We start from the raw sequence: 26,969 nt of genomic DNA on the forward strand, positions 1-26,969 counted from the left end.
TTTGGAGTATAACCTTTATAAAATCTTTTTCGATATTTAGATATTCTTTCATGTTGTCCTATTTTAAATTTTGGTTCTCCAAAATCATGTGTCACAAATGCTCCTTATAAATTATTCCAAACTATTTCTGAATTATCTTCTTTTCTAGCTTGTATAGGTTTCATACCATTACTTGAATGTTTAGAATTAACATAACCTTTCACTAAATCATCTAATATATCAATATATTTATATGTTTCATTAGCAGTAAAATATTTCCACATTCTAGTTTTCAGTGTTTTATTAAATCTTTCTATAATAGATGCTTTTTTTATCTGAGTGCGTTGAAAAATATTCTATACTGTTTTCAGATAATAGTTTTTAAAAATGTTTATTATAAAATTCCTTACCTTCATCGAATTGTATCTTACCTGGGATAGCTTCTTTAAATATATTTTAAAAGCATTTGTAACTTCTATGCCAGTTTTATTTTTGATTGGAATACTCCATGCGTATCTACTGAATATATCTATAACATTCAGTATACAGAAATATCCTTTGTTGTATTCCTCTAAGTTCTTCATGTCAATCAAATCTGCTTGCCATTGTTGTGTATTCAAAGGTTAACCATAACCTTTCTTGTTAAATAATTTCTATCCATTATCTTATGGATTTGATATGTTGGTTGATTTTGTTACCTACGATACCAGCGATACCGAGGATACCTGTCTCACGGCCTGTGAGATCCCAGGTTACCTACGATACCAACCATACCGATGATACCCACGATACCCCTCTCATGGCCTGTGAGACCCCAGGGTACCTATGATACCAACGATACCCGTCTCATGGCCTGTGAGATCCCAGGTTACCTACGATACCAACGATACCGATGATACCGCGGATACCCCTCTCATGGCCTGTAAGACCCCAGGGCACCTATGATACCAACAATATATGAAACCATAACCTTTCTTGTTAAATAATTTCTATCCATTTTCTTATGGATTTGATATGTTGGTTGATTTTGTAACCATAATCTCAGTTCACTATATTTTATATTTTCTTTATCAGATTTAATTCAACGAGAGGCCGCCAGTTGCTCCTCAATCGGTTCGACATAAGCCGGCTGGCGACGGCAACGCGACGCCTACCGACGCCTACCGACTCGTCGCAAGCCGTATCCGGCTAGTTGCCCATGTTCTACTCCGGCCTACGGTAGGCGGGCAGTTGCTTTTGATCGCAGCCGACATAAGCTCATCTGCGATGCGACAGAACTGAGCGCAGGGGTTCCAGCCAATGAGAGACCGCATATACATAGTAAAATTATCACCGCTAGTTAGCGTCATTCGTAATTAGTCATAAACTTTCAAATTCAAGTAGTTCAAAACGTAATCCAAACCTTCAGCACGGCAGAGGACTGGACCGAAGATCTAGAAACGAAATTGGTAGAATTATGGTGTGAGCGGCCATCTTTATAGATGTCGCCAGCACGTTGTATTCAAAACAGAATCAGAAAGATCAAAGTCTTAAAGAAATAGCTTTTCTAATAGAAATATATTTCCTAATAATTCAAATTTCACGTGACCATGTGAGCCGTTACAGTTGCTAGTAATTGCAACTGACATAAGCAGGGAAGCAACTGGGAGGATCTCATATCCCGCTAGTCGGCCTCAGTTGCTGCGAATCGGAGCGCAGTCGACAAAAGCTGGGCTGCGATCGCGGTTGCTCTCAGTTGCGTCGGTAGGAGTCGGTAGGCGTCGCGTTGCTTGTCGACATAAGCCAGCCTTAAAACTTCAGGTTACCTACGATACCAGCGATACCGAGGATACCTGTCTCACGGCCTGTGAGATCCCAGGTTACCTACGATACCAACCATACCGATGATACCGAGGATACCCCTCTCATGGCCTGTGAGACCCCAGGGTACCTATGATACCAACGATACCCGTCTCATGGCCTGTGAGATCCCAGGTTACCTACGATACCAACGATACCGATGATACCGCGGATACCCCTCTCATGGCCTGTAAGACCCCAGGGCACCTATGATACCAACGATACCGAGGATACCTGTCTCACGGCCTGTGAAATTCCAGGTTACCTGTTATACCTACGATACCCAGGTTGCCCGGGAGTAACCTATGATAGCAACGATGCCGAGGATACCTGTCTCACGGCCTGTAAGATCCCAGGGTACCTACGATACCAGCGATACCGAGGATACCCGTCTCACGGCCTGTAAGATCCCAGGTTACCGACGATACCTACGATACCGAGGATACCTGCCCCATGGCCTGTGAGACTCCAGGTTACCTAAGATACCAACGATACCGAGAATACCTGTCTCACGGCCTGTGAGATCCCAGGTTACCTACGATACCAACCATACCGATGATACCGAGGATACCCCTCTCATGGCCTGTGAGACCCCAGGGTACCTATGATACCAACGATACCCGTCTCATGGCCTGTGAGATCCCAGGTTACCTACGATACCAACGATACCGATGATACCGCGGATACCCCTCTCATGGCCTGTAAGACCCCAGGGCACCTATGATACCAACGATACCGAGGATCTGTCTCACGGCCTGTGAAATTCCAGGTTACCTGTTATACCTACGATACCCAGGTTGCCCGGGAGTAACCTATGATAGCAACGATGCCGAGGATACCTGTCTCACGGCCTGTAAGATCCCAGGGTACCTACGATACCAGCGATACCGAGGATACCCGTCTCACGGCCTGTAAGATCCCAGGTTACCTACGATACCTACGATACCGAGGATACCTGCCCCATGGCCTGTGAGACTCCAGGTTACCTAAGATACCAACGATACCGAGAATACCTGTCTCACGGACTGTGAGACCCCCGGGGTACATGATACCAACGATACCGAGGATACCCGTCTCACGGCCTGTGAGATCCCAGGTTACCTACGATACCAACTATACCGATGATACCGAGGATAAGTCATGTCGCACGGCCTGTGAGCCTCCTGGCTACCTGCGATACCCATGATACTGAGGATACCCACGATATCTTGGAGATTCCCGAAACCTGGACGGAGCGCTCCTGATGTCGTACGTTGGTGAAGCTATCGTTTTGTAGCGTCCTCTTGTGGAGACGCCATTTTGAATCTGTGTCGAATTACACTGGCTTATAACCGTAGTAGCTCGTATGCAACTCATTTCAGCGCTTCGTCAGATGGTCGTGAGTTAGGTTTTTTTCGCGAGCTGTCGTGTCCAGTCTTGAGACCTGACATGCAGACAGACCTAAATGACTCTTGGCCAAGCCCAAGGCCAAAGGATCTTTGATTTTGGACAAATGCAAGCAAGTAAGCCTAATTGAAGTAGTTTAATGAACGCTTCACCACAGCCAATAACCATCTTAGGGGGTAATAGTGTAGATCCGCACCTCTCGTAAATGCACAGACAGGGACCTGACAAAAAAATTTTTGACCCCAGTATCCTACGTAGGGTTTTCAAGTGAAAATTTTCCAAACACTATACAAACAATTTAAAAGGCCTAGATGAAAGAAGGGTTTAATATAAGATCATAGCCATTTACAGAACTAAAATCGTTCAAGCCGTTCAAAAGTTATGAAGGAATTTGTCGGCTGAAAATCGCGCTTCTCAGCCATAGAGAGTCTTCATTAGGAAATGAACTGAAGGTCACAAGGTCAAATGGTGACCAAATGATCAATTTCTTAGTAAAGAAATAATTGAAAGTAGAAAAGAAACTTGTAGGCCTATATCTTTGGGAATTGCAGGGTTCGTCGCGGGCAGTGAAAGCAGTGAATAGCAGCGAATTGAAAAAATTCTATTCACGGCTGTTAATAGCAGTGAATTTTTTAGAAAGGCAGTGGAAATGGGAAAAGGGGCAGTGAATTCGGAAATTTGTTCAATTTTGTCTGAGATTGGCAATTTTAAAATGTCACGAGAAATTTCGATGAGTTTCGAACAAAAAAATATACGGACGATGTCATGCCGGCGGCAATTCAATTTCATTTTATTCATCGACGTGCCAACCAATTCAATTTTATTCACGAGTTTTCATTTTTATGGTTGCCATGGCTACCTGGTCCAGGCACCTGTTTCACAAAATTGCAAATGGCGGTGGTTTGCGTTCGGATTTTTAAAAATCTCTGGCCCGTTACACTGTGGAAAAATGGGAAAGTGTACATTTTAAGATTGGTGGCTTCATCATCCGGAGTACCGTAGCTGGATTGAACGTGTTCCGAATTGTATTCATAAGTTTAGATGTAGAATTTGCATGAAATCGTACGAACTTGGAGCCGGTGGTTTGGAGCTTTGATATCTCACATGAAAAGTACCCTACACCTATCTGGTGGTTCGATAGTTAAATTAGATGATATGTTTGGCAAAAAAGATCTCAACAACAATCGCTGTGGGAAGTGTGTGCTTTTGAAATGACCGTTTCTTCTAAATAATGATTAATGTTTTCATTTGCGTTCAATTATACTAAAGTGGCTACCCATACGTGACTACATACGCACATCATGCGTGAAAGAATAGGGTTAGGGTTAGGTGAGGCTACATATAAATTAACTTTCATTGACCCTGCTGTTTTCTATGACTACTGCCATATATTTTTTTATTTGGTTCCGAATCCCAATCCGGCATTTAGATTTTATTTGGCTTTTTAGTCCCAGCAGGCAATTGCGTTCACTTTTCGTCCATCTTCCGTCCGTCCGTAGACGGAATCCAGTTATTTTGGGAAGTTTTGAAGACGCTTCAATCTAATGTCTTGATATTTGGGTTACACATGTAGGCTACCCTAGACACATCTTCAGCCCAAAAACTGGCCCTGTCAGAATCAAGATGGCCGACTGGCAGCCATTATTTTTCGCTAAAATCAACACTTTTTACACATTTTTGAACTTTTTGAGGGAAATTTTGAAGACGTTTTGATCAATTACCTTGATCATTCGGGTGTATGTGAATCCCCCCAGGACCCATCAGCATAACAAAAATTGGGTCAATCGGACTCAAGATGGCCGTCCTAAGACCTTTTTAAGTGCCCAAAAATGTCAATTTTGGCCCGAATTCTGAGTCCTGTAGCTTCCTACTGGTTTGCCATTTCTCATTGCAATTTGTGATGGGTATTCTTTGAAAAGGGATGTTTTATAGGCCTACCTGAGACAGGTATTTTTGTTCAGCCAATTATGACGCAATTGGCGGCCATCTTGGTGTCATCAGTACTCATTCGTAGGTGGGAAAAAGTTTTTCCACATTATAGGCCTATTGATACCTACCGGTAAGCGTATTTTATTACCACAATCAATTAGAAACTTGTAGCACATAATGTGTTCTATGATTGTGGTGAGTTTCAAGTTCATTGGTTTTTGTATATGGCCACCAGGGGGCGTTGAATAATACAATATCTTAGTATTTCTATATTATATTCGTATCAATGCATATTTTGTAACCACAATCAATTGCAAAGTTGTAGCTCATGACATCATCTATGATTGTGGCAAGTTTTAAGGCCATTAGTTATTCTATATGTTCACCAGGGGGCGTTGAATTGTAGAATAACTTAGTATTTCCTATTATTATATTGGTGCCTTGGCATATTTTGTTACCATGATCAATTACAAAGTTATAGTTCGTGACATGTTCTATGATTGTGCACAAAGCTAACACCACCGCAGTTTGATGTGTCTAGTTTAAATTCTGATATAATCTCATTCAGGGTTGATTGTTTACACAAAAGGACGTACTTTGGTGTGGCAGTAATATTATTGGGATCATGTCTTTTTTCCCAGTGGTTCCATGTTAATATTGTATTTACGGGTATGGATTCACATAAATTTTGGATGGTTTTAGAATGATCACCACATTTGTCACATGTTTTTTCGATACAGGGGGGTAAATGAAAACGTGCACCATGGATCGATAACGCGCGCAACTTGTATCTGACGTTCTGGCAGTACACACATTCACACGTTTCTAATGTGGTGTTTAATTTTCGGACATTCTTAGGACGTAGCAAAGTGAATTTTGTTAGGCCAATTTTAACGTCAGGATTTTCCTTATGGAATATTTGAAAGGCCGTCAAAATTGATACTTGCATTGAATATCCGGGACCATGTTTGTTCGCATATCGCTTCGATGGAAGAACACGAGAGATGTCCTCCCGATGATAGAACGATATAACCTTGTCGATATTTATTGCGCTCAACGCATCAGATCGTCTATTGCGCATTCCACCGCGCTTGACTGCGCGGCTTATAGTTTTCCAATCGATTTTATAAACACGAGCCAAGTAGCGGTAACTGGATTTAATTCTAGCGATATATCGTAATGCGGCACTGCTATAGACTTTCTTTACTTTAGCCCGACGTATGGGAATTTCTCGGCCGACCATTTTCGTGTATAATGATTTTATGATTTTTCTTCTTTTACTCGGCGATTTTGGGAGATTTTTCTTCGCTCGCGAAAGATCATCATATTTTGTTTGTTGTACCCTATACGAAGATGATTCTGCCGGTAAATGAGTGTCGGGACTAGCTTTTGATGTTTGAATTACATCATACAATTGTTTTTTTGCATGATAGCGCCGACGCTCTTTTTCGTTTCTACGACGCTTTTTCTGCGCCGACTGACGTGCTCTTAATTCTCTTTGTCTTATTTTCCAGTACTTTCGTTTTTGATCGACAGTTGACCGGGTCACATTTTGTTTGTTTTTTTCTTTTGGTGTCAGTTTTATTATCGGAAACCTGCCCGCAGGTGCTTGAGAGGCAGCACTGGCTAGTTTTTTTTTTCTCTAGACTTTCTATTTCGCTCCCTGGCGGCAGCTAGGTCCCTTTCTTTCCAACAGCTTGTAACTCACGAACTACGCCGCGCATCAATATGGAATTTTCAACACAGTACAAGATGCTTATTATCTTTCCTCGAAAATTTAGTTCAAGTAAATCGGATGACAATTATAAGATTTATCAAGTTCATAACTTTTGAAGTGGGAAAAAACGGCACTATGGCCGGTTTTGGTCACGTGATCTGAAAACCCTATAAATGGGTCAAAGGTAAAAGTGCAGATCCGCACCTCTCGTAAATGGTTCAATTACATTAAAATTACATGCAATAACTCTGTTTCAGAGTCGAAATTTTAGTCGGATTTTGTCTCGAGATTGTCACGATATTTGAACCAGACACCATAGGCCTATTGGATGGGTGAATCTGAAGTGAAGATTTGTTTAGGACATTTGCTGAAACAATGTTTCATGAACTACTCAATTTGAGGAAGAAAAATAGAAATTTCTTATAAATTTCAACGAACATATTAGACAAATTGGCTAGAATTAATAACCCCAGTGACAGTTGGCAAAAAAGTGATGAGTTTTATGCACTGGTTTCATCAAAAATACTTTAGACAAATCTTCACTTTTGATTTACCTATCCAATATGGCGTCCTTTTGACAAATCATCCCGATTCCGAGGTAGAAACCTCGCCAAAATCTACTTTCTAGTGAAGATATCATAATATAAATCACTGCATTGGATTCCGTGAGACATTCTGAAGCTAGAACAGTATATAATAATTCAGTATATATTCCTTTAGTCTGAATACCAGTCGTTGTTACGGTCCCTACAACGTCTGACGCTAAAGTATCATGTAGAGGTTAACTCCTGTTAATTGCAATGCATCAACTGATTTTAATGTCAAATCAAGCCTTTGTACTAAAAGAAATTAATTAGTTACCTTTTTGACTTTGAAAACGTGTTTTATAATAAAAATTTTGATGATTTAAATCGCGAACCGGAGAATTTATTTATTTGAATTGAATTGATTGCCACAATCGGGATTTCCAATACGGACTAAATTAATAAAATGTGAAAATTCAATATGTCTCTCTAAAATTACTCTAAATTATATTTTTTGTTCATGAAACGCATAAATTTTGGTCAATTTTAACCTTAAGAATTTGAAACAAGAATAATATCTGCATTGGCATCAAGGTCAGTCCGTGTTTAAGCCCGAATCCGTCATTTACACTCCCATCATGCACCACGAAAAGCCGCCATATTTGTTATGTTGCTTCACTTCAACTGTTTTTTGAGGCGATTAGTCAAAAGTTTTGAGCTACAACTATCGTCAAAAGCCACTTAGGATTACAAATTTATGCACAAACAATAGTTAACTTCCATCCGATTACAGAACAGTCAGTTTGAGGTAAGTTGATGGTGTTTTAAGGGGTGAAATAGACGCTCAAAGCCTCGTCCCTCAAAATGAGGGATGAAAATTAACCTTATATGAGCACTTTCGCCAGACGTTGTTTGAGGAACAATGGCTAGGTACTAGACTAATATTCCTTGTATATTGTATCTTCGGACGATAATGTCACGTGATGACTCGCTGGGTGCTAGAGCAAACTCCGAATGCAGAAAAACGTAGACGGTACAAACTCGCGTACTTTGTGGCGGACTGTTATGGTGTTATTGCGTCAATCACGTGAGGTGCAGATCTGCACTTTTACTGGTTCGTGCTGATTCAAATATCCAAAGTGGATATTTAACGGTTTTCAGATCACGTGATCAAAATCGGCCATAGTGCCGTTTTTTCCCACTTCAAAAGTTATGAACTTGATAAATTTATTAATTGTCATCCGATTTACTTGAACTAAATTTTCGAGGAAAGATAATAAGCATCTTGTACTGTGTTGAAAATTCCATATTGATGCGCGGCGTAGTTCGTGAGTTACTAGCTGTTGGACTCAACTTAAAATTGTTGATTGACAGTTGCGCGTGTACTCTTCACCGCGGATTTCGAAAAATGCAGTTTTGAGATGCCCATCTTCTAGGCTATCCTGCAGAAAAGGGGCAGGACTAGGGATCACAAAACCTTCACAGGTGTTTTCAAAAGTTCTTGATTGACATCCAGGTATGCCGTACTTGTTTGTACCGGCAATTTTACAGGTTTTACGACTCTTAACTCTTTCGATGTCGTCGGCGAACCAGTTCGCCGAGAATTGATGTGAAATTGGTTATCTTAGAACGCTGTTGGCGAAAATATTCACCGATGTCAATCAGGTGACACGGTCGCTGATTGGCTAGTCGTTAAAGCTATTCGAAGCATCTAAGCCAATCACCCACATGTAGGCGGTTACTACTAGCTGAGCTTCCATGAATTTCAATGTCACTACACGTGTTTTGAATGGTTAGATGCACTGACATACATACTAACTGTGTTAGTAACTAGGCGCTTAGTGCATACATATATGAATGTATACAATACGCGGCTACAGCGTTATATAGACTCGCATACATTTATAAGCGTCTGCAGTTATTTGAAACAATCATGGCAAACAAACGTTTTACAGCTGAGCAAGTCAGAGATCTCGTTTTTGATAGCGGCAATGATGATGATAATGTAGATAAAAGTGATAATGAAAGTGAAAACACATTTGAAAGCGATGAAGCAAGTCAAAGTGACGAGGAAGCACCACCAGCGCTTCCTTCAGACAGCTCTGGAAGTGAACACCGATCCAGTCGTACCTGCTCCAGCTGTCACTGCTCCAGCTAGGGGTCGAGGTCGTGGTCGAGGCCGTGGAGGTCATCAACAAGCCCTGCAGCCCGCTCGTCAATGGGTCAGAGATGCTAGTTTTCCGGAAATATCCGGAATTCCGGAAATTTAGGATCGCCGATGTCAATTCCGGAAATTGGGTGAGAATTCCTCGCGGCGACCAGTAATGGCACGGACCGTAAAAGCGTTCGTTTGTTTGTACTCGTCGTCGCTTCTGTGTTATTTTATCTTGGTCTCTGTTTCCGAGGACGTTCTGCTAAAATGTGTATATGTGTGCTTGTTGTGGTATCTGTGCTTGCATAGGCGGAGCGCCACTGTTGTGACGCCATTTCCAATTAAAAGTCAAATCTTTACGCGCCGTTGTACATCGTCCCGCTGACGGCTAACAATGTGAAGATGCACGTGGTAATAATTAAGATGATATTTAATAAATATCATCTTAATTATTACCACGTGGGTGCTATGTCCTGAGGCATGCAGTTTTGTAACTTTCTTTTTACCTGCAGCTCTCAAGCGGGACGGTCTGCAAAATGAGCACGCACGGAAAGATTGTCAGTCGGGAGTCAGCCGATATAAAGGCAATTGACAGCGGTATAAAAAATAAATTTTACTGGCACTGGCTAGAGTGTAAGGACAGTAACGGAGACTACTTATCGAACTACATTCGTAAGTTAGACTTTGCTGGCGTGGCGTACTGCGTCGTTTGTAAAGACCAGGTCAAATACGGTAGTGGCGAGAAAAAAGATATTCTTCGTCACCCGGATAGCGCGCGGCATAAGAAGGCAGCGAGGGGTATGAAGCACAACGAATGCCGAACTTTTTATCGACTTTAGCTATAAGGCCACATACATTCAGCGTAGAAAACTTTAATGATGATTTGATACAAGGCATTTCACTTATGTTTGCTGCGTTTGCTGTACTAGTGACATTTTGCTTATTTAAATCAGAAGTGTCAACATTTCGCATATTTACATCAGAAATGACAATGTTAGGAGTGACAATGTATGACATTATTTTCCGTCATGGCCATTTTCCCACATATTCTTGGACATTTTCCCATATGTTTTTCATTGTTTATTTTATAATACTTTATTTAGACATTATTTAATGGCTGGATATCTGAGAGGAGTGAAAATGAAATTTAGGATTAGTTTTTGAATTTATTGAGTAAATCATTCATGTTCACTTCATTCATGTTCAATATCAATAGATCAAAGAAGTCAATTTTGCTTTGATCTACCAAACCTTTGTATCAAACCTAATATTTTTCTTTTGTCACATGAGTGAAATTTGAGCTGAAGTCAGTTTCCCAATTAGGCCTAGGCAATTTTGCTTTTAGAAGTAAAATTTAAATATTATAAAGAAAAAAAAATTATAAAGAAAAACATGTGGGAAAATGTCCAAGAATATGTGGGAATATGGCCATGAGGGAAAATAATGTCATATGGGAAAACGTCCATGTGGAAAAATGTCATGTTATATCAGGTACATGATCGTTACGAGGCCTATTAACATCAGGGTATGTATCTACCGTATGAGAATTTGCATGTGAGCCAATGATATTTCTATTTACATTTGGATTACTGTCACATAAATTTACACTATTTACAAATTCAATAACATAACAACAACTTTGAGATACGAGAACAGTCCGGTCTACGAATTGTACGCATTGTTCCTTCCGCTGGTTCCTAGTGGCTGTCCATCGGTACGCGGTCACGGTTTTCGCGGATAACTAGTTTGTCCCGAACAAAGAAAGCTTTTTTTCTGTTTGCTTTCGCGGCTCTCAGCTAAGGGAGCTTTTCGCGTCGTGTCGCTGCCCATTCCTCAGGCACCTGTTCATTTAGTCCTAAAGGCGAGCCCGCCAGATTCTTTGCAACTGAATGTACCAGTTCACGATCTTTGAAAAACTTGAATTTTGCAAACATTGAGCGCAGTTTTTTCTACTGCGGAGCTCTGATGGTAGCGCCCTCGTTTTAGTAACACGTGTAGCTCACCAAAATCATTGAAGCCGTTTATCTTTAGATAAAGGATTATCTATTGATAGAAAAAGATTTGTTTGAAAATATTTGAACTAAAATTAATTATGCATACGCCCGGGGTCATCTTGACGAAAAAAACGTTTGTGTCGATATGCAGATGAATTTTAAACAATGCTAATTTGCATTAGAAATACCGTACTGGTGGACCAACATTGTGTAGTATATAGTTGAAATCAAACGAGGGAATTGTTGGGGCTCGTTATCTATGATACCACCTCTGTGCGGGTATTGTCTTGATAAGCCTCTACGTCATACTTGCACTACGATATAATGTTAAGGTATATTGATGAGATCATTACATAACAGAGTAGCTACAATTGATGTGGCAACTACGAGGGAACGTAGACTTAGTTCTGATCGGTGTACAAGTTTCATTCTCAAGTTCATTTTTACCCTGAATTCCAAGACCTGTAGCTTCAGAATGGTTTCCCATTTTTCATTTTTCATTTTCCAAAAATCGAACAAATTTGCTAACAAATGAGGTTATAACTTTGACACGAAGTCATGCAATCTACTATGTTTATGTGCAAAATGTAGCTTCATCATGCGGCTAAAATCTGTTGGAAATGGAATTTTGTATATCGCATTCACTTCAGAGAAATAGACGAATTCGTGGCGATTTTTAAAGAAATTTCAAGAAGCTTTTTGTTTCATAAAACGGCTAGAAGGCTGATGTAGAACGTTACATTGAAGTTAAATAACTGCTCGCTACGGTTGGCTGAGCTCCCGCTGTCAATCAATGTAAAAGGGCATATTCGATTGACGCAGACAAATTGGTCTTTTAATCTTCTCATCTATTAATCTGCTCGGTTCTAGTTTCTCATTTCCCAGTCATGGGAGAGTCTTTCGATTCGGTCTCCCCATATTTATTTCATTATGCAAATAACCGATTCAATCGATACGCTACTTCACGGAAGATTATGCGCGCACAATCGAATAGGCCCAAACCTCGTGATGATTGCTGATTAGATTTCGATGATGTTGTTCACCGAAATCAGCAGATTTTACACATCCATGAAGTATTCAAGGAAAACCTTAAAGATGCATCAATCAGATGGCGCCCATACATTACAAAGATAACATTCTGCGCCCGAGATATTAAGATCCGTGGATCTCTTGTTGTTGGTATACTATGGGAAGGGATCTTAAACATTACACAATTGTGGCTTATCTTGAGCATCTTTGTCTGCACGAGGATGCTTTCCTGGACCCATTTTTCACTAAAAATTAACGTGAAATAACAACGGAATGTCACAATGCAAATCTCGTGCTATGAGCTGGTTACCATTGGTTACTTATTTGTTTGCAAGGCTCTTTTCAGTATAGTCTTAACAAACTGCTTAATCCGGGTTTTGGTCTAATCTGGACAATATCTGCAGTCCATTTGTTTATTAATATACAAGAAAATGACTTACCGGGTAATCGGCATTTCCCGTAAACCGGATGAATTGTGTTGGACAATAATGATCTGAATTAAACAGGTTCTACTGTGGTAAGTTTATATAATTATGTTTACCCATCATTTTTCAGGACCCAATGGTTTAATCAGTATTTTGCAAAATGAGCAATCATTCAAATATAGCAGTTACCCAGCATGTACGACAATTGAAATTGGATGGAGCTGCTCAGCAACGAGTTTGTTTACAGCTACTTCCACCGAAGGTTTCTTCCCTAAGAAATTTGAAAGAAAATTCCGATTTATTCGTGAGACCAATGAATTCTGGCTTGGATGTAAGATCAACTGCTTTTAAAAATGAACAGGGACTTTTAACTGATGAAGATAAAGATACAGCAAACAATATATGTGGAGTATTGGCATCAACATCTAATTTAAAAGCATCTGGTGTGCGCCTAATTCCTAATTCAACTAGTGATTATTCAGGAAAATTGGAACCAGTTATTCAAGGGCAATCTACTGAAATAGGAAAAGTCATTTTATCGCCATCAATGAATGATCCTGAAGTTGATTCAGGCACAGGTAGGTGAAACATTTTGCCATCATAGAATTTCCAATTTCGGCGTATTCTACTGTTTTATCATTGGTTTTTCCCTGTTCAGTAGCAAACCATTGCATTGGATTATTAATCAGGCTTTCTGCTGCCTTCATTGAAAACCCACTTGATAATCTTTATTATAAGGGTTTCTGCTGCTTCGCCGAAACCCTCTTGTAATTCGGTTGATCATTATTATTACTTGTCCCATTTCCAGCCAAAAATTTTTCAAGAAATGAAACGCCTCTCAGATTCGACTACTAACAGCCTGTAAACGTTATCTTCAATTCGCAGAGATATATAACCTATCGATGCACTGTTTTAAATTTGCGTTTTGCTATATATTATGAATTAATCTCGCGTATTTACTGGGACTAAAAAGCGACAAGAAAACGCAAAGAATCGTCATCCATTGATAAAAGTGCACCCAGAGAAAGCCTAAATTTACCGGAAGACCTTGAGCATCTACTCAACCGTAAGTCAGGGATTCGGACTCACATTAGTCCGGACACGTCAATTCTCGCCATCTGATTCATATATGACCGATTCAAAAAGCAAATGTTTTCGCAAATCAAGTTATCGGACTGATATAAGTCCCAATCCGTCATTTCCCGTTTCTGATTCATCTATTGCCGCCATTTTGTACCATCTTCCGTTTGGCAGATGAACTCAACATTACCTAAATCACTTCAAAGACGTCGACGCAGTTGATGCCACATCATGTTTGAATCCCGACAATGCTATAATTTTAGTAGTAGTAGTAGTAGTAGTTAGATGCATGAGCCAATTGGCCCTTTCATCCTCATTGTCCTCTTCGTGTCTCATTGGGCATATGTGGTTCGCCTTATAGTCGCAACTTTGTACAAATTTTATACATATAAATAGTTTGTGAGTGATTGTTAGTATATAAGGACGAAAAGGATTCCCCCACTCGTGTGACACCCAGCTGTGGATCTGGCAACACCTCTATGACTTAACCAATTACTGAACAAGTCTAGGCGCACGGAGTAGACAACTACCCCACCGACATGCACCCTGGGTATACCATTCCGAATGAGAGCATCATTTCATGTTGCTAGATCTAAGTGCTGCATTTGACACAATCGACCATGACATTCTACTTAAACGCCTCGAATACCGTTTCAGAGTGACTGGAGTCGTACTGGATTGGTTTAAAACATTTTTGTCAGAACCAACAACAAGTTGTTCTAAACAGGCAGTCATCTTCAATTTTTAGGCCAGCCTTAGGCTCAGCCTATTACTATACAAATGGAGCGAATTTAAATGACATGGTTTCCAGAGTAAAGGCTCTTTAACTGTGCAACTGAGCATATATTCATACAAATCATTCATTAGAGCATTATCCATTTGCCAAACTCTACGTAGCTGAATTTTGAAAGAGGGCCTCGTTAAAATTTATATGAGCTTTTTAGCGAATATCTGATCGCAGAATTATTGGTTTTGAAAAGCCAATCAGAAAGCAAATGCTCCTCTATGATTGGCTTAGCCGCAGAAATGAGCAGGCATTCACGTGAACCCGCGGTATCGTCTACCGTTTTACATCTGGGTTTTATTTTCAGATCTAAAATTGTATTTCAAGATCGATTTCTGTGAAAGCTTTAGTTGATTTGGTTTTTGGGAGGAATATTTTTATTAGCACTACAGAAAATATCATTGACCATTGTGCAAAGTCCGGGAAAAATTGCTTTTTCTTAAATCAGATAGATGACCTTGATATGCTAATTAGCCATGTGCTCGAACTACAAATTCAATCAAATTTTATTCTCTAAACTGCAATAGTCTGTTACTTGGTACAAGTCAGTACAATATAAAAAAGTTGCAGATTATCCAAAACTCTGCTGCCCGACTTGTAACAAGATCAAAAAAGTTTGACTCGATTACGCCAATATTTGCTGAGCTACACTGGCTTCCAGTTGCTAAACGCATTGATTTCAAAGTTCTGCTCATGGTTTTTGAAGTATTGAATGATTTGGCACCAAGTTACATTTGTGATCTAATCACATTATATACTCCTACCCAGATCCTTACGATCCACTTATACAATTTTACTAAATCTGTCTCATTTAACACCAAATTTTACGGCCACCGCGCCTTTGCCTCAGCAGCTCCAATCTTATGGAATGCTTTACCTTTTAGAATAAGATCCTGGAGTGATGTAGTTACTTTTAACACTGAGCTGAAAACTTTTCTTTTTAGGCAATATTTTAATTGACTGTTCAAATTTGTTTTTATAGCCTTGTATATTTGTAAACCGCGCTGAAATGTATACGGAGCGCGGTATATAAGAAATAAATGTTATTATTATTTACAGTGCTTCATCTAGCATTAAAAAAGTGCAGGGTGCTGATTTGAAATAAGGGCATTTTTGTGCGTGATTCCATTGGAGGAACCTGCAATGTTCCCTATTGTATAGAATCGAGGTACCCCCTACTACGATTGAGGACTAGAAACTATGTTTAACTCTGATTTTGCCATGAGTGGCAAACTTGACCACAGTACATCCTTACACCTATGCCTGTCAATGAACAAAAGTTAATCTATTGATAGGGCTTTCAAAATGATTTGGAAAACCAGTTGCATATTTTTAATCTTAGAAATATCAAATTAATTGATGTCAATTGATAGTGTTAGTGATAGGCAAGTAACTGTTGATAATTGGTAAGCAGCCAGCTTAAGAACACATTATTGCTATTAGGTTACTCAAACTAATTGTCTCTGCGAGTCTCTCTGTGAGTTCACCGAAAAAAGTTTTTCACTTTGTATATATAAATTTGTCTAATAGTCTAGATAAAAAGATCCAGAGCATCACGATGTGTTCAAAACGAAACAATCCATTGGATATTCACTACTAGCTTTACAACGGCAGTCGCTAGAGTGATTGGCAGTAGTTTGGAAGTCACCCAATTTCCTGGAAACTTAAACTAGGCCACGCGTACGAGGCACGTTTTCACACGATGCACACTGACTGCAGTACATTTAAATATAACCACTGATCACATGAGCTACTATCGTTGATATCATATGAGATATTTCATAGCCGTCGCAGGATACTTACTAACAGTGGGATGCGAAGGCTTATTTTGAAAGCCCTGGCTCATTACTCGTGACTGACAACGGCAGGAGGGTGGCACAAGGGCCAGCATGGGACACATCTGAAGGGCACAAGGGCGGCTATTTTCGGGGGCGGGGCAGAACGCACCTCTGTTTTTGGCTAGATGAAGCACTGATTTATTATCTAGGAGGTGCCGTACAGGTCACACTTGTAAAATCTTTCAATTGCTACTAGTCCTACAATCATTATCTGATATTGACAAAGCTTGGTTTGTAGATGCTATGGGCCAAGGGCTAAAAAGTTATAGAGCTGTTTTCTGGATTTGAACTCTTGAGAGTGCTGTGTAGGTGGTCCTTGTAAAATCTTATCATAAAACAGCGGAGCAATATCTACCGATAGCCTGCTTAATTAAAATCGTTGTTTATTTCTGAATGCAAATTCTTCACTGAACAAATTGATGCATAAAGGTAGATCAACCTAATTAACAAAATTAACAACCATTAACAAAATTATTGATCAAAACGCGCAAGTGCGACAGACTAGTCCATGCAACTGCCACCAGGGGACTTTGAAAGAACCATATGTTCTGTTATGCTATTTTGGTACATCGATACTTTTTACGTGGTAGCCCTTGTTCGAGCTGGATCATATCCAGCCGATTGTTGACCCAGGTTGCGCTTATTGGAAATAAGTTATAATTTATGGAATGTAGAATTATTTTCGATGACGCTTCCCAGTGCGATACCGGGTATATAAACCAGTTAGGCAGAAAACCCGTTATCGCTGCTATGCAGCTATATTTATTAATAGAATTTATTATTATTATCTGTATACGAAACTATGTACCAAATAGTGTCGCCGTGAAGAAGAATTGGGCCTTGAAATTTTGTGTGGTAGTCAATCATTGTATAAACTAATGCCACGGGTACAAACGGGTGTGAAAATGTTTATAGGGGGCCAAATAGAGGCAGACAAAATTTCAGCCAATCACTAAGCAGGAATTCTAATCATAGACTCTTACTGCATTAAAACAATTCTACAGTACAGTAACATGCAGTCACAATGGCCCAGTGAGTAGAGGTCAGGAGGTTGAGTCCTGCACAGATCCGCATATATTTTGTTTACCTCCAATAGTTACCGGTCTCCGGTACAGGTCATCAAAGCTTATAGGGTCTCCACAGGCATGGCCACATAGATTTGAAACCATTCTGTATCACAAGTACTAGGCTGCATTGACAAATTCTGTACATAATATTAATCAGAATTCCACTGTTTACTCACTGTGAGCCTCTAAACATTGAAATTTAAGCCCGATTCAAAAATGGTCACCGGAAAACGTTATGTATTTTCCATTTACTGGTCGACATACACTCGGGGTGTATTTTACACTCAGGCATTTCACCTGATGTTGGGAGCATCAGTTGTCTTTAGTAACATTCTAGTTATAACTTTGCTGCATTTGGGTTAAATGCTGAAATTAGGTCAGGAAACAGGAAATTTGAAGTCTGGATGCCACTCAACGACATGCTGATGGAGATAACCAAATGTATCTTCAGGTTTTCAGCCTGTCTGTATAGTAAATTTAGATTAGGGGTGCGCTTTGGATCAAGGGCTGTTAACATATATTTCAATTATTTGATAATTTCATAGATAGCTTGAACTCATATCAGAAGTCAATATTTAATGTTCTTCCAATATCAAAGCCTATTTTCAAGTGATCATATGGCATATATCTGTACATTTTTCTAGAGTGATACATATTTAGGAAGTATTGTTTTCATTTATTTATAACCCAGCTTGATTTAATGATAGCTAAAATTTTCTTAATTTAGTTTGAAATCTGTGGTTAGTTGAAAAGTGTAGTTTTTCCTTGACAACCATTATCCCTTTCGGGCTCCCATATTTAGTGATTGAACTACTTTTTCCAGGTTCTTGGTAACCATGGTATTTCTTATACTATTGGAATGTGTTTATATATATGTATAAATATTCTGTTTTCCAGATTCTGACTTTGTTGCTGCCATGGTTACAATATCGACTCAGCACTCACAGACTGAAAGTTCTGATATCCTTGCAGTTCAGGATGATTCCCCAGCACTTAATTTGCCTCAGCTTGTGAGTCGATTGAGTGCACGTGAGAAAGTAGATTCAAGTCCCACAGTTCTTTACCCATGTGATCTCTGTGGTAAAACTTATGCATCTCGCAAAAACATGAGACGTCACAGAGTGATTCATGAAACACCGTCGCAGCATACTTGCCGTCTGTGTCAGAAATCATTTCTACGGTCCGATGCCTTGCGACGACATTTAAAAACTCATGAAATTGATGTTAATCATCCTCAAAAACAGAAGATAGCAGCAATGTCCTGTTTAGAAGATGGTGAGGTAATTCTTCGAGGTAAAGGACGCCCACTTATTTGTAAAAAGATTGGAAATGTAAATGATGATATTAGTATGGCTGCTGCAGTGATATTAATGGAAAATCAGGAGGACAAACGTAAGGCAGCTGCAGAAGCTGAGGAAAGAAAAAAGCGGCTTATTGCTCGCCAAATCCAAAATACTATAACGCTTGCGATGAAAGAAGACAAAAAAACCAAAGTGTTTGAACAGGGAGAAGTGGAAGTTAGACAGAGGTCAGAAAGCAATTTTGCAATGTCTTTAGAAGTTGGAGGCAAATCCAAAGGGCATTCAAGAAAAAGACAACAGGAAAAGGAGATTGAGGAAAGATTATTACGTGAAGAAGAAGAACGGTATGAGGAGGCAAAACGCTTAAGGTTAGAGCAAGAGAGAATTGAACAGTTGCAGGCAAATTCTGATTCAGATGCTGAAACTTCATCTGCTGCTGCAGTTATAGCGGAAATGAATGTCAACCAAACAAGCTATAGCCATGATATGTTACAAATGATTCAAAAGCAAGGGAAATCTATGAAATCATCAAAAAGAAGCACATGTAATATTCTTAAAAGGCGTTCCCCTCGGACTATAAGTAATAACTGATTTTTTGTACCATGTTATTCCTTATCAATATCATCAGAAATAGTGAGGCAAAATGAGGAAGAATTGTGGGTTTTGGTGAATGTACCCAAGTTGGTATGTATAATGCAATGATTTTTCCACAAAGCCTTTTAAATTACTTTTTGGTCCACTTAAATGTTTTCATTAGAATATTTCAATTGTATGACCATCATGGTTTTCCATCTAGTTACTTTTAGAAGTTATGTTCATCTCAATTTTCAATCTAATGATTTGCAAAAAAGTTTTTTCGTTTCTTCCATCACTTGAATATAATTCATCACAATTCTACTTCTTTTTCATATTCTACAGTCCTTGCCAGGTTTCATGTAGAAAATGCTCAGATGAAGAAAAAAAAAATTACCTTCCATTTAAAGTACCTGTCATAGAAAAACTTTTTTCATTTCATTATTTTTTCCCGCTGCGCCCTCCCACTCTTATCTTGAAATCTCCGAGTTATTAAAAAAGGGCTGATTCCCATTTTGCACAAAATTCTAAATGATTGCCACCAAAAAATGAAATTGAACATAAAACAATTGGGCTGAATTAAGTCTGGCTTGGGATTGTTTATGAGGATTTAAGGGGATTGAATACTGATGCTTACCTTATTTGGGATGTCAGGCTCCGATGTCTGTACGCAATTGGCTTGACAAATGGGCGATTCACCTGAGCATTTCTGAAACAAGGTAGGGTAAAGTTCATCCTGAGAAGAATTGCATTTTGAAAGTCATTGAGGTGCATAAATTATGTATCATTATTTAACCCCTTCCCCCTTTGTACACAATTGTATGCAATTTAATGAAAACTCCCTCCCCACAAAGCGTATGTAATAAATGGGGGTAGGTCTGAAACACGGCCCCGGTCCCGGCCGCGGCCGCACACGTCTATAACACGGCCCAGGCCCCATTTACGATAATACAAAATGCTAAAGTTGTAAATACTAATACTTTTGCGAGTTTATGTATCGGTTACAGTTCTATTTGAATTTACTTTGCACAGTTTGGTGAATCAACTTGCCATCATTTTTACACTGAACTCGTTGAAAATGTGACAAATCTCCAAGCAATGAACACGGAAAGAGTACAGCTAGGGATAAGTTGATTTTTGTATGTGAGAGAAAGTGCATGGAAGTGTGAATTAACCCTTTTCTTCTCTTATGTAACATTTCTTTTTTGGGTGGTATATCCTACAAGCTATGCTTTTTTATATCTTCTCTGATAAATTATGTAAATTTATACGTAATTTTTGCAAAAACATCATAATTTATAATAAATTTATATTAGGCCTATTTGCTATAAATTGCTATAATTTTCAGAAAATGGACAAACAAACAATTATAGTGTTCGTTTTATCCCACAATGATCAACTAGTACAGTCTACCTAGGATGTAACGTAGCAGTCGGGACCAGATAATTTATATGTTATAACCGAAATACGGTATACGTATAAACCGTAGAAACTTCGTTATATCCGAATGTCATTTAAAGGCCGACTTCAAGTATAAAAGGTCCATCATCTGTCAGACATGGCAGTATCTCTGAACCCATGGAGCAGTCAAGAGCTCCAGCGTTGAAACTGGTATTTCCCTAACATCTCAGTCAGCTTACCGATTTGGACCCTCCTTTTTTGTCAGGGATATGTGTAAACATGTAATATAGTCATATCTATGGCTTAAAATTTAGTTTAAGCCCTCCTTTCCAATGAAGTTTAGATAGCTTGCGTGTATGCCTATGGTAGCCCTGGCAACAGTTGACGTTGGCGTACATGATTCACGAGCTATGCTCATGTAGAAATCTATTTAGGTCAGCACACCATAAACCGTGATATAACGTATATGTTAGTTTTGTGATGGAAACTATCGATCACTCGACATGACACGAGTGCGTACAGCAGTAGGGATATTACACTGTATTAACATTTTCGTTTTTAACTGTTATTTTATTTCTAATTTTTTAATTTATGCGATACATTATATCCGAGGATAATTACGTTGATTTTACTAATTGGGACCGAATAATTTATACGATATAAGCGTCTACGTTATAAAAAGTATGGTATATTCAATGTTTTTTTAAGGCCTAATAGAAGGAAAAAAGTTTGGACTGGAAATGATACGATATAAGTGAATCTACGGTAAAGCCAATGACGTTACATCCAAGGTAGACTGTAGATACATAATAATCAACAACAAAAAAAAACAGGCAACAAAACATACTCTCACCCAAATAAGAATCACCAGTTGAAGGAGGTAAATAACTCAGTTTCCCTAAAGTAAATTATCCACACGAGCTTTTCGGGTATTGTGTTGGTGATACATTTAAGGTAGAAAAGTTGATTTGTTGGCACAAAGTAATGCACTCTTAATGCAGGTCTTAGGTTATTTGTTATACTTAACCTAAGAACCAAAAAAACCTAAGGCCCCTGAAATATTGAGCTGCTTCTTCCTACCTTAGGGAATATTGGGTATTTTTTCATGCATTCTATTTTGGTTTATTTTAAACGAAGACGAAGGTTTTTTTCAAAAGTTTCAATTGTAATTTTACCATTTATTCATTGAAATATTTAGCCCAGATATATTTTGCTTGCCAGTTGATTACTGCTGATGATGTAAACAAAAGAGACATCGAATATTTTGTCAATTGCAAGCTGTTGAGCTCTTAGAGAAGTTATGTTCATCTCAATTTTCAATGTTTATCTCGTTTGAATGCCAGACAATTTTGGTATCCCTACATCGAGAGCAAGGGCTCGAGACTACACTAAGTTCACGTCGACAGTTCCACAACCTTCATGATAAGGGAAGTAGGCTAGACCTAAAGTCTATCCTTGTGGTTATGATTGCGGTGCATCAAACAGTTCATATCATCGCAGATCTGGAACCCTGTGGTTTCTATGTGCTCAACTCTGCAAGTAACTGAGGTCAGGCAACAACTACATTCGGGAGTGAATAATACTAAAGTTTTCCCATTCTGGTCATTCACTTCTCTTTATTCCTCTAGATTTGGTTTTTTCTTGTATATTCTCAAAGTACACCGATTACTTAAAATGTATTTAAGCATGGAATTCATGTTTTCGTGGATTAATTTCTTATTTTGTGCACTTAACAAAGCTAGACATGCGCAAATGACTATTTGTGGATTTGATTATTGTCTCATGAGTCGTACGTACTGTGCTGCTCTTTTGCTTAAACACCGTCCAAATATAATGTTTCAACTTAAAAATTAGTTCTGACACTTTCTAATGTAAACATCGACTTGGGTATCCTCGGAAAATATTCACTCTTGAATGCAACAAGACTTCAAAGCTAATTTTTTTCTTGCTAATTTCTTCATTTTCTTAGTGTAAGCTTCGAAAAGTTTTGCTCTTTATTCACTCTTGCCTGTTACTATAGTAACAAGCAGCTAGGGTCCAGCGAGTCAGCGATGCTCATGGTGAGTTTGACGGCTTACAGCTATCAGTATCAATTAAATTGTTGTTGATACTGGCTCTTTGAGAGTGGAAATGCCGTGATCATAACCACTTGGATAGACTTTAGAATCATCATCGACCTTTCCAACGAATTGCGTATTTGGATATGAAACATCAGCGTAATGCCCCATAGTATTCATAGAAATCACATGTTTATCATCAACAAGTGTACCGGATATGTGTCAATCAATCATTCCAGCAAACACTAGGTTGGCACAATAACCGTCTTTTTATGACCACCACGTTTGGGTTTCGATGAATTGAGATTTTTCCTGTAAGACACAAAATTGAATATTCGGAATTGCACAACATGCAGGGAAAACTTGAAGTTGAGAGAGGAAATGTTTTTGATTGTCTTTATTCTGAATGTTGCCCAAAATGGAGGCCTTGGTATTAGTTTACTGTTTCCATCGATATACATGAAAGCCATCCCCAGTAGGAGACTGCCACAAAATTTGGAAAATTTAGCCAGTTCTGGTAATTCTTAATTTATAACACTACTGGGCATTTTTAAGTCTGGGGTTCACCTTGGCAATGTGACCTTGTCTTCTAGTCAGTTTGTAAGCATCACTATTCAATTCAGTACCATCAAAACCTCATAATGAATGCCAAGGGGACTAAATCGAATGGGGGCTGCTGAGGTTTGCTCACCTTCATTTCTGGTGGCAGCCATTTTAAACACTGTCTAAAATGGTGGCAGGGAGTAAAATCAGCTTGGTACTTTATTAGAAATTATTGAGTGTACCCCTGGCTACGTAATCACCAATTGCGGTACTTAGAATAAAATGTCAGTTATTGCACAAATCTGTCTACTAGAATTGGTATCAGTCACATTATATTACTGCTGGCTTGCTAATAAAAATGGTGATTAACTGATTGAGCTCAATGAAAGTAATTATGTTGTTACAGTGATGTAACCGTGACTGAGAGGCATGCAAATTTTCTTGCATAATTATATAAAAGGGATATTGACAAAATTCAAGTTCAGAAATTTGCTTGTTTGCTACGGCTAGTGCTAGTTGGGACCGGAAATTGGGACCTAAATCTGCCATGTTTTAGTTCATTTGCAATAAAAATCTCTCGCTTCAAGATTTTAGTAAGCGTTATTTTACTAACTGTATGTTGTCACCCGTATTCCTTTGAATACATGTATGGTAGCCCCAAAAATACGTTGTTAAGATGAAACCTCATTTCATGTGCTATGCATCCCATTAAATGTCTTGAAGTTGTCAACATAAGTTTAGCAACAACACTCGAAACAATGATGTCTAGCCTTTGAAGACGATGTTCTTTTGTATCCAACGTATTACGTATATTGTATATTGCTCAGTTATAGTAAAAAAAATGCTTTCTAAAAGCTTAGAGCAAGATATTTTTTTGCGAATTAATTAAAACATGGTGGATTTAGGTTCTGATTGGATTCGAGAAATTCCAGAACTTGAATTTGTCGAAATCCCGTATTCGGTCACCATGTAGACATTTATAAACATACTGTTATATTAAGTGTGCGCGTTATTCAAAAGGTCCCATAACTTTTGAAATGAAATTCATTCAATATTCGCCAAGACATTTGGGTCAGTGCAGTAATTTGATGAAAAATGAAGTGGTTTTTGAACATCCCAAAGTTTCCACCGTATCCTAGTTGTCAACATAAATGCCGATCACAAAAATTCATGTACATGTAATATTTACTTGTATCCTAAAAGAAAAGAAAACCACAAAAAAATCTATGGAATATGCGTAGTGTGTTTTAATGGACTGTGGCATTAGCCAAGTTCATATTGTTGTCAACTCACCGATTCTCTGAAAACGAATGCAAAATTATCCAGGGTCAGTAGAAAGTAGGCCTATTGGAAGGAAATTCTAGGACACCTCCAGTATGGAAGTATGGAACGTGCCCCAGGACATCAACAATAATTTGACAGAAGTCAGACATGGAAAAACACTTGAACTGTTTAATCTTTAATTTTGTATTCTCAACTATAAAATGCATAGAGAATTTATCAAGAATAAACATTGTGTATTGTACATCTACAGCAATCCTGGCCTAGCCTGGGAAACTGGGACTGGAAAAATTGGTAAGCGAAGTCTGTGTTGTGACTAGTAGGGAAATCACAAAGAAAGATTTGTCCGAGTTTAGGCATGTTTGAGTGAGGCGAGTCTTGTATTTCAAATGACAGACAAGTAATATGCAAATGATTTGATATCTGATCATTTCTCAATTGAACCCTTTTATATAAAGACTGGCTTATGTCAACCTGTGACTTGACGCGTCCTGATGCAAGTGGTGTTTATCAGTGACCAGCTGTCTATGGTAGGCCACCAGATGCTGTCATATCCGCTCGACATGAGCCGGCTTCTGACAGCAACCCGATGCCTACCGACTTGGCACAAGTGTATAAGCTGATAGTTGCTTTCGAGGGCAACCAACCTGAGCTCAGCTGCAAGCGGTGGAACGGACAGAACGTTTCAACATATCTACCATATTCATCAATAATTTAGGGTCCATCATATTCAATAATTCGTAATGTTTTATTATTCAGTTTGATTTTTGTAACAATAACAACTAGCAATAGGTATATATCTTCTTAGATTGGTGAATAACAGATCATTAAATAATGGCATTCATCACCGATTTCGCCTGGATTACGTATTGTACATAGTCTTTCTTCTTTCTATCTATCTTTCTCAATCACTAAACAATGTTTATTGACACAATATCATAACAAATAACTCGATAAGTAATTTTTCAAACTCAAAATTCTTTTTTATTCATTATTACAAAGTGTGTGATCTTTGGTAACCGTTTCATCCCACCAAGGTTGAACAAATTCTCTTTTCTTGCGTCACGTAGTGGAGGAAGAAAAGTTAATCTTGTTGTGGCAAGTGAGGGTTTTTTGGCGTAAAAGGCAGTTGGGTGGATTTCGTCATTCTAGGCTGCGTTGCGACCGAGGTTTTACCTAGGAAATTTCCTTTAAGGAAAATTATCAGAAGTTTTTGGCTAATGGGTAGATGTGAAAATAATGGGTGTTATCAGTTGTTAACATGTGTTGGGTAATGTTTTCTATCTGAAGAGTATCGTAAGAATCTAAAAATGAGTTTGTATAGTAGAGGTTTGTGAGGTATTAGTTAAAATTATGTAAATAGTTTGTAGCTCCAGATATTCTGATATTTTTTTCAATTGAAAATTGAAATTCTATGCTTTTCCATCAAACAGCCATGGTGGTTTTTATTGTGGAAATAAACTGCAGCATCTCATCTTTTTATTAGTAATCAGGAGTTTGTTTTTGATTGTTTATAGTTCTGGATAGAATTTAGCGTATGGATATTGGTAACCCCGGGCGGGTGCAACAAAGACTGGGTTTTTAACCCATCAGCACTCAGGAATTGTCGAGAATTAACATCTGTATTATCTTAACTTTGACATCCCATCCTACCACGCAATTCTAGATGTCCGGAAACCATTTATTACTGAACGGAAACACCTTGTAAGAGTTTGTGTTACGTACGTGGGTTGACCACGAGCTAATGTACTACGCATGCGCATGTAATGATAATCTGACTTTATGGGATGAAATAAACTAGTATTAGTTTGCAATTCAAGTGTTCGGGTTGTGTTGATCTACTCCAAGTTGACATCAAGTCACACACACTTTCACAGGAATTTCACAGTGTAGTGTCAATAACTCCGCAGAAAATTCATGGGACAATTCCAAGTTTGCCACAATACTGAACTCATTTGCTGTTTATCTTCATGCATTACTAGTTGGTGTTGTTTCGTAGTAAATTAATAGTCAAGGCTTTTATATGATATTAGATTTGATGAGGTGGGCCACCAAAATCCTTTTGGCCCC

The 26,969-nt window shown here is 38.7% G+C and overlaps 1 protein-coding gene across 3 annotated transcripts; it reads left to right on the forward strand.

Moving 5' to 3' along the window:
• Nucleotides 1–3,186: 3,186 nt before the first annotated feature.
• LOC141914498 (uncharacterized) lies at nt 3,187–26,683 on the forward strand. Of its 3 annotated transcripts, none has more exons than XR_012620842.1 (4): nt 3,187–3,320; nt 13,105–13,552; nt 18,641–19,728; nt 19,963–26,683. XR_012620842.1 is itself a non-coding variant. In XM_074805719.1 (4 exons), the coding sequence occupies exons 2-4, from the start codon at nt 13,135–13,137 to the stop codon at nt 19,633–19,635; spliced, it is 1,314 nt and encodes a 437-aa protein (XP_074661820.1). In that variant the 5' UTR covers nt 3,187–3,320; nt 13,105–13,134; the 3' UTR covers nt 19,636–26,683. The 3 variants fall into 3 exon arrangements, 2 of the variants coding, with proteins under 2 accessions (XP_074661820.1, XP_074661819.1); XM_074805719.1 differs by having other exon boundaries at nt 13,105–13,236; nt 13,336–13,552; nt 18,641–26,683; XM_074805718.1 differs by having other exon boundaries at nt 18,641–26,683.
• The last annotated feature ends 286 nt before the right edge of the window (nt 26,684–26,969 follow it).

Source organism: Tubulanus polymorphus, unplaced genomic scaffold (assembly GCF_964204645.1).
Source record: "Tubulanus polymorphus unplaced genomic scaffold, tnTubPoly1.2 scaffold_31, whole genome shotgun sequence".
Classification (NCBI taxonomy): domain Eukaryota; kingdom Metazoa; phylum Nemertea; class Palaeonemertea; order Tubulaniformes; family Tubulanidae; genus Tubulanus; species Tubulanus polymorphus.

What these genes read in the sequence shown, in the direction of transcription:
- LOC141914498 (XM_074805718.1), top strand. Translation starts at nt 13,135, where the DNA reads ATGAGCAATCATTCAAATATAGCAGTTACCCAGCATGTACGACAATTG. An exon ending in TGAAGTTGATTCAGGCACAG is followed by an intron (nt 13,553 to 18,640) that starts GTAGGTGAAACA and finishes TCTGTTTTCCAG; the next exon opens with ATTCTGACTTTGTTGCTGCC.